Source organism: Barbus barbus (assembly GCF_936440315.1).
Source record: "Barbus barbus genome assembly, chromosome: 23".
Classification (NCBI taxonomy): Eukaryota; Metazoa; Chordata; class Actinopteri; order Cypriniformes; family Cyprinidae; genus Barbus; species Barbus barbus.
Genome location: NC_136751.1, coordinates 21,130,431 through 21,143,777, shown reverse-complemented (window position 1 = coordinate 21,143,777; position 13,347 = coordinate 21,130,431). Strand labels below are relative to the sequence as shown.

Here is a 13,347-nt window from a genome sequence, read left to right as displayed (position 1 = left end):
CTGCTTTGCATTTTTAACCGTTAGCATCTGGAGCTGCTGCATTAATATTAGAGTGCACTGTCCCAAATTCAAGGAACTGGATGCACAACAATCAGGCTGTTTCAACTTTATTTCACCCTTTGAACAAAAGCTCTTCTTCAAAGACAAATCTGGTCCTTACATAATTTTTTTATCAAGTCTTCCAGCATCAGTACATCATACGTGTCAAATAGGAACTCAGTTTGCTTTGGAGCCTGGAGAAGAAGATCTGGAGGAAAAAGATTCATCTTCACACCTCCTGGACTGGTGTGTGTGCTGCAGCTGGTGTTGTGAATCAGGCCGATGTCACACGTCCGCGATAACCCGGCTATTTCACAACACCAGGGTGGCACCACACCACTGCCAACAAAGGAGCTCTACCTAACAAATCATCCATCCCCTTCACAGAACTTACCTCTGTGTACAAGCTGTATGTCCAGTAATGTATTATCCTCACTAAAAATACAGTGGTCCTTTGAAATAAAACTTTTTACAACTAAAATGAAGATTCTCATTTTTAAAGTGTGTGAAATATTATTGCTATTTAAAGTTACTGCTTTCTATTTTATGTAGCCAAGTGGAGAAAACTAATAAAACTTTACGTTAAATATAAATTGGCGGCGGGTCCTTTAAGAAACTGTGCTTGCGACATTTGCTTTGCGGCTCTCCAGCACGTAACAGATGTGTGTTGATTTCAGTGGGAGCAGAGCAACTAACGCAAACTAGTGCTCTGGGTTGTGCGCCATTCTTCGGAAATTGGCGAGGGATCGTCTTTAAGGACGTTTGTGGATCGCATGTGCGAGGTGGTTCGGGTTTGATCACGTTTTGGGACACGTGCAAGGACTGGTCTCTACCGTATTTCATTTGATTTTATTTTACTCAATTTAATTTCATTCTAGTGAAACTCAGTAAGACTGAATCTTCCTGTATTTGAATCTGGAACTTTTGTTTTTTTGGATGTTGTACTCCTCCTGGACTGAATTTATCAGAATTTGACATTAGTGCTTAATCTCTTGTTTTTGTCAAATAAGTACAGCAGAGCCATAAGATTTACTTTATTCAATTTTGTTTTCCTTCAGTATTTACTCCCATTGATCGCTGTCCTTCTGAGAGACAGCTGTCAGAATAAAGCCCCTTAAAATATATATATTTTTTGTATCCTGTGTTGCTTCCTTAAAAACTAATAGGGTACATTTAATATATTTTGAATGTAATTTATTCCTGTTATGGCAAAGCTGGATTTTCAGCCTCATTACTCCAATCTTCACATGATCCTTCAGAAATCATTCTAATATGCTGAAGTGACGATCAAGAAAAAGTTATTTTTAATGTTGAAAACAATTGTGCTGCTTGCTTATTTTATTTATGATTAAGATTCTTACATGCGTAGAAAGATCAAAAGAATAGCATTTATTTCAAATAGAATTATTTTTTCAAAAAAAGTATTCATTTCTTTCGAGAAAAAAAATACTGACTCCAAACTTTTGTATATTTTGCATAATCTTTCTTAATTTATATTTATTCATTACAAATTATCATCATAAGAGAACTGTCCATCTTATTTTATATGTACATGCAATTGTTAAAAATTACAATTGGTTTTTATCAGATTAAATCCATTTTTTATGTTATTAGAACGATTTTATGTAATATGAAAATTTGGCTGTGTTTCCTACAGTGGACTCATTGTAATTTCAATTTAAACCACTTTATACAGTCTTCTACTCCTTGTTCCGACAGCTCCCCTCAGGCAGCACGAGGATTTCAAAATGACCATTTAGTAGCTGGTTTTCTGCTTAAGCTCTTGGTGTCTAATAATAGAAATTTAATCAAAAATCGACTTCAAAGGAGAGCACCTGTGGGTACCTTTGTAGGATCTGCACTAATTACACTGAAAAGGCTCCACCTTTGGGGCTTCTAGACCAATTTCTGCAGAAATAATTACTTAACCCGATGCTGCTCCCTGGGTCACATGCATTGGCGGACATGGGTCTTTTAGTTAATGAGGAACTGTTTCTGCAATGATCAGTCAACGCTTAAGGCAAAAGGCTGTCAGCTGGAACGACTGTGAGCTACTGGCAGGTTAAAGGGGCTAAAATGAAGGTCACTAGGGGTTGGAAAATGTTCTGATCAAGACAAATACATTGTCTCAGTCAATATCGTTTCTTGGTTACACTTTATTTTAAGCTGTCTTGTTGCACTGTAATTATACATTTAAGCACTGAGTAATATTAATTAACATGGACTTACTATAAGGTTAGGGTAGGGTTTGGTTTAGGGTTAGTTGCATGTAGCCTAATTATGTATAATGTACTGTTATTATTAAAGTAAGTACATGTGACATGTAACAAGGACACTGTAAAATAAAATGTTTGTATCTCAATCAAACAAAAGTCATTGTTCAGAAAGTTTTCCTGGTATTGTAATTTGTCCTGATTGCTATCAGAAAAATAAACACACCAAACCATCAGAGGTGAAAAAAGAAAAAAAAAGAAAAACAATAAATAAAATAATTGTCTTAGTTAAATAAGCTGACTATGTTTTTCCCCAAATTTGTAATGTATTGTTTCTTATGCATGACACAGGACTCTCAAAACCTGCAGTTGTCCTTGAGAACCGGCATCAAGGATATCTGACCTGAGATCTGAGTCATTACATGTACTGATGATGTTTACAAGCCCCAGTACAAGCAAAAGACCCCGCAGCAACAATTAAGAATTAATGACCATTACAAAAGCTCCTGAATATGTTCTCACACTAATCATACATCCATAAGTGGTTCCTTCCGGCTCAGGTATAATATAACCCTTCAAATCAAGCCCTCACTTTACTCAGACGGCTGTTGATTCAGTTGTGTTGGAGGTACTGCAGGCCAATGAAGAGATGAACCTCACAAGCGCCAGAAGCCCTTTCTCAGTCTCTTCGATGAGCAATGGAGATGACCGTAAATTCAGTTTGGGGGGATGTAGCAGTTATGATACCGACAGCGTGGCCTCCCGCAGCTCTGGAGTCTTTTCTGGATATGACACGTTGGATGCTCCGCCGAGTTATGACTTCTATACCAACACTGAGGTTTTTGGGAGAGCCAAGAAGTCAAGACCTTCTCTCTTTCAGCTTCACTCCAAACCACAGGTAGGAACGACATCAAATTAAACTTTTTCCTGATTTCACAAATAAACTTGTCAACAATGCTGAAGAATGTCACTGAGTTCTGCACTGAGATGAAAGAAAATGTTGATAAGCCTCATTAGGATTTAATAGTTCAGGATTTATTCTAAATATATTCAAATAAATAAATCTTCAATCCAGGAATCCAGAAAGAAATAGTCATGTTTTCCACCAGCTCATATAAGTTTTCTCTTAGGACGACCCTTCTCCACCTCCTCTCTATGAGGAGTCGAGTGTGGACAAACAAAATCCGGATGAAGATGAACCCACAGAACCTCCTCCAGAACCGACCCGCTTTGGATGGGCTCAGGGAGTCATGGTAAGAACATTTTAGATTCCACAAAAAAATACACCAGATGTGTAAATGTTATTAAAAAACAGCGACCCCAAAATGTATTTGGGGCCACACTTGATACACATTTCATATAATACAATTTTAAAAGTAGAGGAATATTTTATTATATTGCAAAGGCATTCTTTTAAGTGTTTTAAAGTATGTATGTTTCTGCATATGGGTAAAAATATACTCCAGACATCTCAAACTCAGAAAGTGTTCCTCTGAATGGATTCTGTTTGAGCAACGCTGTATTCTGTTACTCCCTGTAGATCCGCTGTATGCTGAATATCTGGGGTGTTATTCTGTACCTGAGGCTTCCCTGGATCACAGCTCAGGCAGGGATTGGTATGTCTGTCTCTGTCGTTATATGTCTTGATCTCTTTATTTTTCATGTGTGTGTTTTACTGCTAAATCCTGACTTGATTTTTGTAAAACCCCTTGGGACTATTAAGTTACATATCACTGTCATGTATACTGGTGTGTAATACTCAGTGTTTTCTATTAAAATTACCATGTCCTTCTTTGCTTTAAAGGACTGACTTGGATTATAATCTTGGTCTCCTCCTCTATAACGGGCATTACTGGCTTGTCCACATCAGCCATTGCCACTAATGGAAAGGTTAAAGGAGGTAAAGATAATTGATACAGTTATACAGTATGCTGAGTAGATTTGACTAACATGAAGCCATTATTAGATTTCTTTTCAGGTTGCAATATTGCCTAGTCTTGTAATTTAATAACCATCAGATATCAGCAGTGATATTTCTTTGTGATTCTCTCTCCAGGTGGAACATATTTTCTGATCTCTCGTAGTTTGGGTCCAGAACTAGGAGGCTCGATTGGCCTTATATTTGCTTTTGCTAATGCGGTAGCTGTAGCCATGCACACTGTGGGCTTTGCTGAAACTGTACAGGTGCTCATGCAGGTGGGTGATTATGTATACCAGAATACACTGAAAATTAAAGATGAATTTTAACTATACTGCTATAATTTACTGTTCCAATCATTTTTCTTCCATGGAACACAAAAGGAGAAATTTTGAATGGTATTTACTGGTTATCTGGTTACCTTTTGTGCCCCACAGAAGTAAATGATGACAGGCTTTTCATATTTGGTTAAACTGTTCCTTTAATTAACTACTTTCCATGTTTGAACCATGATTTTGATACATATTTTTTTCTGATGCTCATCAGGAGAGTGATGTTAGCATGGTGGACAAACTAAATGATATCCGTATCATTGGAGTGATTACTGTCACCTGTCTGCTGGCCATCTCAATGGCTGGAATGGAATGGGAGTCAAAGGTATGTTTCTCAGCAGAGTGATTTTAAGCAAGTTTGTCTAATTCAGCTCCTAATAGTTTGCACCGGTTTTGTTCTTCTCCCAGGCCCAGGTCTTGTTCTTCTTTGTCATCATGGTCTCCTTCGCCAGTTACATTGTGGGAACCATCATGCCATCCACTCCACAGAAGCAAGCCAAAGGATTTTTCAGCTACCGAGGTCAGAGAGCAACACAGTCAATATGTTCCACAAATGTGCTAATAATAACACTTCATCCTCATTTTCTCATTGCTAGTCCGATTACACTGCCATATGTTCCTCATAAAGTGTCTCAATTTGTGCCCAATAGCTGATATTTTTGCGGAAAACTTTGTGCCCGGCTGGCGCGGACCGGAGGGCAGTTTCTTTGGCATGTTTTCCATCTTCTTCCCCTCAGCTACAGGCATCCTTGCGGGGGCTAATATCTCTGGAGATCTCAAGGCAAGTTGAGCTCCCAGTCTTAGTGATGGATCTTCCAATAAAAAGATTCTTATTTGTGGGAACTCAAGCCTCTAAAAGCTTGTTTTTCTGTCAATTGTTTTCAAACACACCACCTCCCATAGGATCCAAATGTTGCTATACCCCGTGGTACAATGTTGGCTATTTTTTGGACTACTGTGTCATATCTCATTATCTCAGCTACTATTGGTGAGTATCAGAAATGCTTAACAAGTCCATGATAATGTCTGTTGATCATTATTTTAATCCTTTTTATTCAGTTGATCCTTTATGTATATCTTGTTAAAATTGTTAAATTGTACCAAATTTGCAAATGAGGCCAATTGTATCATACACTTACAACTGTGTCATTTCCCTGTTGTTTTCTTTAAATGCTCTCCAGGCTCCTGTGTTTTGCGTGATGCTTCTGGTGATATAAATGACACTGTGTCGTCTTTGTCTGGGGAGTGTTTGGGACTGGGCTGCAACTATGGCTGGAACTTCACTGACTGTATGACCAACAAGACCTGCCCCTATGGACTCAGCAATTATTACCAGGTGACCATTATGTCTAAATGGTCATTGAGTGGTGTTGTCAACAACATATCACTGAAAACATGTAAAAATGTCACCTAAATATTGTATAACACGTTATTCCAGCACCTAAACCCAATATTAACCATCTGGTTGTCATTGTTTATTTTAGACTGAAAGTGTTTTACTTCATCAGATTGGTACGAAACTTGGTGACTTTTGTAGCAGTTATGGACATGATTAGAAAAGGCTAACTGATCTTAAAATGTAGACATACTTGGGATCTTTAATTTAAAAAAATTACCTCCATAATATGAAATAGAAAAGGAAATACAAAAAATATGAAAATACTAGCTATAGTGAAGTAGTCTTTGATAATGGATATGTACTGTACCCATCTAATAGGGAATGTTCTCAGAACGTTCTTGCAAGGTTCACCCCAATTTATGAACAAAAGTTCTTGCAGTAACGTTAATGGAATGTTCGTTCAAAGTTCATTCTAAATCTGGTCTTCAATAATGTTCTTGAAAATTGTTAGTACAAAAACATTATTTATGCATCGTTCATCAAACAACAAGTGAGGAATTTCTCTGGTAGGTTAGCAGAAATGATATGTTCTTCTGTCATATATCACTTTAGAGTATGAGCTTGGTGTCTGCGTTTGCTCCTCTGATCAGTGCTGGCATTTTTGGAGCCACTCTTTCCTCAGCCCTGGCCTGTCTGGTATCTGCTCCTAAGGTTTTCCAGGTAATGAATGAGCCCATGAACATCTTCATGCCTCCATTGTCAGGTGCAAAATAATCTTCAGTGTTATTTACTAATTTAAACACTCTTCTTACTACTTTTTTCCTTCCATCACTTGTTTCTTTATAGTGCCTTTGCAAGGACAAGCTGTATCCAGGTATTGGATTTTTTGGGAAGGGTTATGGGAAGAATAATGAACCACTGAGAAGCTATCTGCTAGCCTACATCATAGCTATATGCTTCATTCTTATTGGTAAGCCACCAAACATCAAAATGTACCCATGCAAGTTATGAATGCTCACAAAAAAAGTTGTTTATTTTATATTAGAGCAATTTTCTGACTTACAAATGTTAACATATATTTCAGCTGAGTTGAACACCATTGCTCCCATCATCTCCAACTTTTTCCTCTGCTCCTACGCCCTCATCAACTTTAGTTGCTTCCATGCCTCCATCACTAACTCACCAGGTGAGTTGCATCAAGCCACAATGGGTTAAGTTTTAACAGTTAATGAGAATGAGTTTTATGAGAATGAGCTTTATTGGCCAAGTATGTTTACACATACAAGGGATTTGTTGTTGTGATAGAAGCTCCACAGTGCAACAGAAAGACAGCAACAGGACAGGACACAGATAATAAAAGAATAACAACAAATAACCAAATAGGCAATGTACAAAGCAGCAAAAACACAATATAAAATATAGACAACTAGTATGTACCGGTCAAGTATGTGCAAATTAGAAACGAGAAAATAAAAATAAAATAAGTGAGTGTGGTGAATGGATAGTGTATTATAGTTGTGTGTTCCACATTTATTGTTGAGTGTTCATGAGATGTATTGACTGAGGGAAGAATCTGTTCCTGTGTCTGGTCGTTCTGGTGCTCAGAGCTCTGTAGCGTCGACCAGACGGTAACAGTTCAAAGAGGGAGTGTGCTGGGTGTGAGGGGTCCAGAGTGATTTTACCAGCCCTTTTGCTCACTCTGGATAAGTACAGCTCTTGGAGAGTGGGGAGGGTTGTACCAGTGATTCGCTCAGCAGTCTGGACTACCTTCCGTAGTCATCTGAGGTCAGATTTGGTAGCTGAGCTGAACCAGACAGTTATAGATGTGCAGAGGATGGATTCAATGATGGCGGAGTAGAACTGTTGGTTGTTGAACTTCCTCAGTTGGCGAAGAAAGTACAACCTCTGCTGGGCCTTTCTGACAATGGAGTCTATGTGAGTATCCCACTTCAGGTCTTGAGAGATGGTGATGCCCAGGAATCTGAATGACTCCACTGCAGTCACAGTGCTGTTCATGATGGTGAGTGGGGAGAGCAAGGGGGTTTCTCCTGAAGTCCACTATTATCGCCACAGTTTTGAGCGTGTTAAGCTCCAGGTTGTTAAGACTGCACCAGACAGCCAGCTTCTTAACCTCCTGTCTGTAAGCAGACTCGTCACCGTCCTGGATGATGCTGATCAGTGTGGTGTCATCTGCAAACTTCAGGAGCTTGACAAAGGGGTCTTTAGATGTGCAGTCGTTGGTGTAGAGGGAGAAGAGCAGTGGGGAGAGAACGCAGCCCTGAGGAGCTCCAGTGCTGATGGTACGAGTGCTGGATGTGAATTTACCAAGCTTTACTAACTGCTGTCTGTCTGTCAGGAAGCTGTTGATCCACTGACAGACAGAGGTGGGGACGGAGAGCTGTGTCAGTTTATTCTGAAGGGTGTCCGTGATGATGGTGTTAAAAGCGGAGCTGAAGTCCACAAACAGGATCCTCACATAAGTCACTGGTCTGTCCAGATGCTGCAGGATGAAGTGCAGTCCCATATTGACTGCATCATCCACAGACCTGTTTGCTCTGTAGGCAAACTGCAGGGGGTCCAGTAAGGGTCCAGTGATGTCCTTCAGATAAGCCAAAACCAGTCTTTCAAATTATTTCATGGCCACAGACGTTAGGGCCACAGGTCTGTATCATTAAGTCCAGTAATTTTGGGTTTCTTTGGGACGGGGATGATGGTGGAGCGTTTGAAGCATGAGGGGACTTTGGACAGCTCCAGTGATCTGTTGAAGATCTGTGTGAAGATAGGGGCCAGCTGGTCAGCACAGATTTTTAGGCAGGCTGTTGACACACCGTCTAGGCCTGGTGCTTTCCTTCTTTTGTTCTTCCTGAAGACCTGGCACACATCTTCTTCGCTGATTTGAATTGTAGGTGTGGGGGAGAAAGGGGTTGCTGGAGGTGTTAATGGTTGTGTGGAGAGGTGTTCAGGGCGGGTGTGAGGTGATCTTTCAAAACGACAATAGAACTTGTTCAAGTCGTCTGCCAGGTGTTGATTCTCCAGAGTGCTGGGGGATGGTGTCTTGTAACTGGTGATATCCTTCATTCCTATCCACACTGAAGCAGGATCACTGGAAGATAATTTTTAATGAAGCAATATTTGTGTTTTTTAATGGTGGTTTGCTAATCAGTTTAATGGTGCATACTGTAACCACCGCAGGGGTGTTTTCTTGAGATAACGTGATAACATGACAAATGCAAACAAAACATGTTTTGCCAAATAATATTTCATAATTTATAATATTTCAGCCATTTGTGTTCTCATTAAGCTGCATGCTACTGTTAATTTTACAGGTCTCAAAATAGCCATATTCACTGAATGCTCACTGAAGCTTTTCTCATTTTCCTTGTGTGTGAGCAGGCTGGCGTCCAACTTTTCGATTTTATAGCAAGTGGTTGTCTTTGCTCGGAGCAGTAGTGTCTGTGATCATCATGTTTCTCCTAACCTGGTGGGCTGCTCTTATAGCCATCGGCATAGTCATCTTCCTGCTGGGATATGTGCTGTATAAGAAACCCGGTAAGACACCTACACTCTTTAAAGCTTGTGGACATGAGTCTTTGTCAGATATAATCTGTCTCACTAAACTCATATTATTCCATTGAGCATTTCAGCTTGACCCGAATAATATTGCCAAGCTTAAATCATGCGCTCAATGCTTAACTATTGTTTGTGTTTTGAACATTTCAGATATCAACTGGGGTTCATCAATGCAAGCTAGCTCATATAGCATGGCACTGTCTCAGTGTGTAGGCCTTAACCGAGTGGAAGACCATATTAAAAATTACAGGTAAATAACATGTCCACCAATCATATATACCCATCATAGCTCCCTTGAAAATGTTCCATTTGTGTTTATCTCCTCTCTTTTTCTATTCTTGCTTGTTCATTTTCGTCATTTCGTCCTGTGTCCTACTTTTTCCATCTGTTCTTTTTCTCAGGCCACAGTGTTTGGTCCTCAGTGGGCCTCCATGTATGCGTCCTTCCCTAGTGGATTTCATCAGCACCTTCACCAAGAACCAGAGCCTGATGATATGTGCAAATGTCATTACAGTGAGTCTACAAATAGAAACATTAAATGGTTATGAAAATAGATGATGGTCTAAATAGTTATTTGGTGGTTTAAAATATGTTATTAACCTAAGGAACAAAAAAAGCAAACATTTATTTGACCATTTTTTACATATTGTTTTACAAAGAAAAAATACAAAGTTTTTTTAGCTATAGTATTTCTCTGGCTAGAAATTTCAATTGCTGTCTCTGACTGACTTTGTGTTATTGAAAGGGTGGACCCTCACCTGGCACTGTGGACAAAATCAGTACTCATTTAAAATGGCTAGACAAGCGCCGCATAAAATCCTTCTACCACACTGTAGTGGCTGATGACCTCCGTGTCGGTGTAAAGATGTTGCTGCAGGTCACCCATGTCCCATAATACACTACGCTTCATATTCTAACCTAAAACAAACATCATTTATTTGATGAATATGTACCACCAAAATGAGTCTGGTAATGTCTGTTTGTGATGGTTCTATTTCAGAGTACGGGTTTGGGTCGGATGAAGCCTAATGTCCTAGTGATGGGATTTAAGAAGAATTGGCGTAAAGCTCAACCAAGCAACATTGAAAACTATATTGGAATTTTGCAGTATGTATATCATATGGTTACCTCAGTGTTAATTCCGATAAGAAAAGTCAAGGCATGTGACCATTTCATATGTTTTTAGCGATGCATTCGATCTGCAATATGGTCTATGTGTTCTTCGGATGAAGGAGGGTCTTGACATAAGTCGAACAATGCAAGCGCATGGTATGGAATATTTCAAAACTAACTTTCTAAATAATTTCTAAAGTTTTTATAATTTTTCCTTCTGAAATGTCCTTTCACTGTAGTGAATTTAGGGTTTGAGATTTCTACTGAACAAGCACTTGACACAAGGAGCTCAACTACTACTACATCACCCACAATTGACACATCACGTGTGTATCCAAGCTCTTTAATACTGAATTTATTCATGGCTGTTTATCTTTTTGCCAAAACATTAGTATATCCTGTGTTGCAGTGGACCCTGAGGAACTAATGGCTACATCCCAGCCAACCACTGCATTTCAGACTAGACAAGGAAAGAAGACCATTGATGTGTATTGGCTATCTGATGATGGGGGTGAGTTACACTGATATACAAATAATGTGTTCGTTTTTAAAGATTTTATAGTGGAAAAACATGTCTTTTAACAATTCAATGTGTTGTCAGGTCTGACACTGTTAGTGCCTTACCTACTGACCCGTAAGAAGCGCTGGGGCAGATGCAAAGTGAGGTTGTTTGTTGGAGGTGAAGCTCAACAGGTTGATGAGCAGAAACAGGAGTATGCATAACCTTAATTGTGATACTTTTAGTGGTAACACTTTATAAAACCATGTCCATATTACACATATTACATGTAAATATATGCTACCAAAAGTGCAAAAGTTTAGGTTTGTAAGATTTTTAATGTTTTTAAAAGATGTTTCATATACTCAGTAAGGCAGCGGTTTTAAAAAAAATAAAAAAAATAAAGTAAAAACAGTAATATTGTGCAATATGTGCACTGTTTTGTATTTTAATCTATTTTAAAATGTAATTCATTCCTGTGAAGGCAAAGCTGAATTTTCAGAAATCATAGAAATCATTATAATATGCTAATTTGGGGCTCATTAAACATTTCTTATTATTATCAGTATTGAAAACAGTTGTGCTGCTTAAGTTTTTTGTTTGAAACTATAATTCATTTTTTTTTTTGGATTTTCTGATGAACTGAAAGTTCAAAAGAACAGCATTTATTAAATTTTTTTTTTACAATGTAAAAGTCTTTACTCTCAATTTTGATAAATTTAATGCAATATTTCGAAAATAAAATAAAATAAATACAAACAAACCTTTTGAACTGTAGCGTGTATTTATGTCTTTTAAAGTTATATTGACATTATTTTATTACATTTTATACTAATATTTAATCATATAGAACATACAATATATTAATAACATATTTTTATTTATTTATTAATATATACCTAAAAATATATCTTAATAAATTAAAAACTAGATCATCTTAATATGTTCATTCATTTATTATTTTTAACAACATGTATTTAATTGGTCCTCAAAATTTCAAAGTTCATTAAGAGCTTGCATTTGTCAATTTACAGGCTCAAAGCTCTGATCAGCAGGTTCCGTCTGGGTTTCCAAGATATTCAAGTCCTTCCGGACATCAATGGAAAACCACAGTCTGAGCAGTAGAGTTTCATTCGTTCCATTCCTGTTACAACTTTCTGCACTTACCTATTAAACTAATAGAGAGTATATTCTTATGAAAACATATGTTGTGTTTGTGTCCCCAAATTACTGAAACAGCATTAAAAGATTTGAAGACCTCATAGCTCCGTACAGAGTAAGTTCAGTCCAAAAGGATGGTCAAGAAGCTGATGAGATGACAAAGGATTTCTCCTGGATGGTGTCTGATGAGGAAATGGAAACGTTCAGAGCTAAGGTATTTCAAATTATGCTGTTCAGATACGTAGCCAATCTATAATTGTTTTAAACATTTTTCTCCCATGTTTGTGCAGTCCCTCCGACAAATACGCCTGAATGAAGTTATTCAAGATTACTCAAGAGATGCTGCCATGATCATTGTGTAAGTGTTATTCATACAGGATGTGGTGCCATGATGTAATTTCGATTAGGCCTGCACCAAAAGAAAAATTTGATCGATCAGTTTAACTACAAGTTGTGTGAGTTTCTGACATCACCTGTCTTTTTTTGTTGGCAGAACGATGCCCGTGGGGCGAAGAGGGGCGTGTCCCAGTTCCCTTTACATGGCTTGGCTAGAGATTGTGTCACGTGACCTTCGACCTCCAGTTCTTCTTGTCCGAGGCAATCAGGAGAATGTGCTGACGATGTACTGCCAGTGAACACCACCTTTTCCTGACATAACTGTTCACACACGTGCATCTGATGAAAAGAAACTCTTGTTAATGACATGTTAAAATTATGACAGATTTACATACTTTCATATTGTGTTTCATACTTGTTTTGATGTTAATAGGGTGTTTGTTTTAAATGGTGTAACCTTTTTTTTAGTATATATTCAAAACTATCATTTTTTGCTGATTTAGAATTTATGTATTCTCCATAAGTAATAATTACCAATTTCCTCTCAAAACATCAAATTAAGTTACAAGAAATCTGTTTATTCTTAAATCAGTGATTGAACAAGATTTTTTTTTTCTTTTTAATGGCAACTATAATATTTCTGAATAAATTACTAATGTATTAAATCTGTTCATTCACTGTTCATTATTATTATACTTTATGGCACTAAAGCAAACCTATATAATTTGTTTAGTCATTGAAATGAGATGCTTAATCTGCAATTAATCTAAATTCGTTTGATTTCAGTTATTTATAAAGTTGTTTAGTCATGTCAGGTACAACACGGG

At 37.9% G+C, this 13,347-nt stretch overlaps 1 protein-coding gene across 1 annotated transcript; it reads left to right on the top strand.

The window, feature by feature from the left end:
- Positions 1–2,901: 2,901 nt before the first annotated feature.
- Positions 2,902–12,819, top strand: LOC306842969 (solute carrier family 12 member 3-like; the record flags this gene model as incomplete). The annotated part of the gene is made up of 26 exons (XM_079374206.1): positions 2,902–3,150; positions 3,383–3,505; positions 3,793–3,868; positions 4,057–4,152; positions 4,309–4,448; positions 4,717–4,827; positions 4,911–5,022; positions 5,153–5,283; positions 5,406–5,490; positions 5,684–5,838; positions 6,454–6,561; positions 6,688–6,811; positions 6,926–7,027; positions 9,235–9,390; positions 9,562–9,661; positions 9,813–9,924; positions 10,157–10,288; positions 10,412–10,518; positions 10,598–10,680; positions 10,764–10,850; positions 10,934–11,035; positions 11,126–11,237; positions 12,058–12,144; positions 12,263–12,398; positions 12,475–12,542; positions 12,678–12,819. The coding sequence occupies 26 exons, from the start codon at positions 2,902–2,904 to the stop codon at positions 12,817–12,819; spliced, it is 3,036 nt and encodes a 1,011-aa protein (XP_079230332.1).
- Between the last annotated feature and the right edge of the window lie 528 nt (positions 12,820–13,347).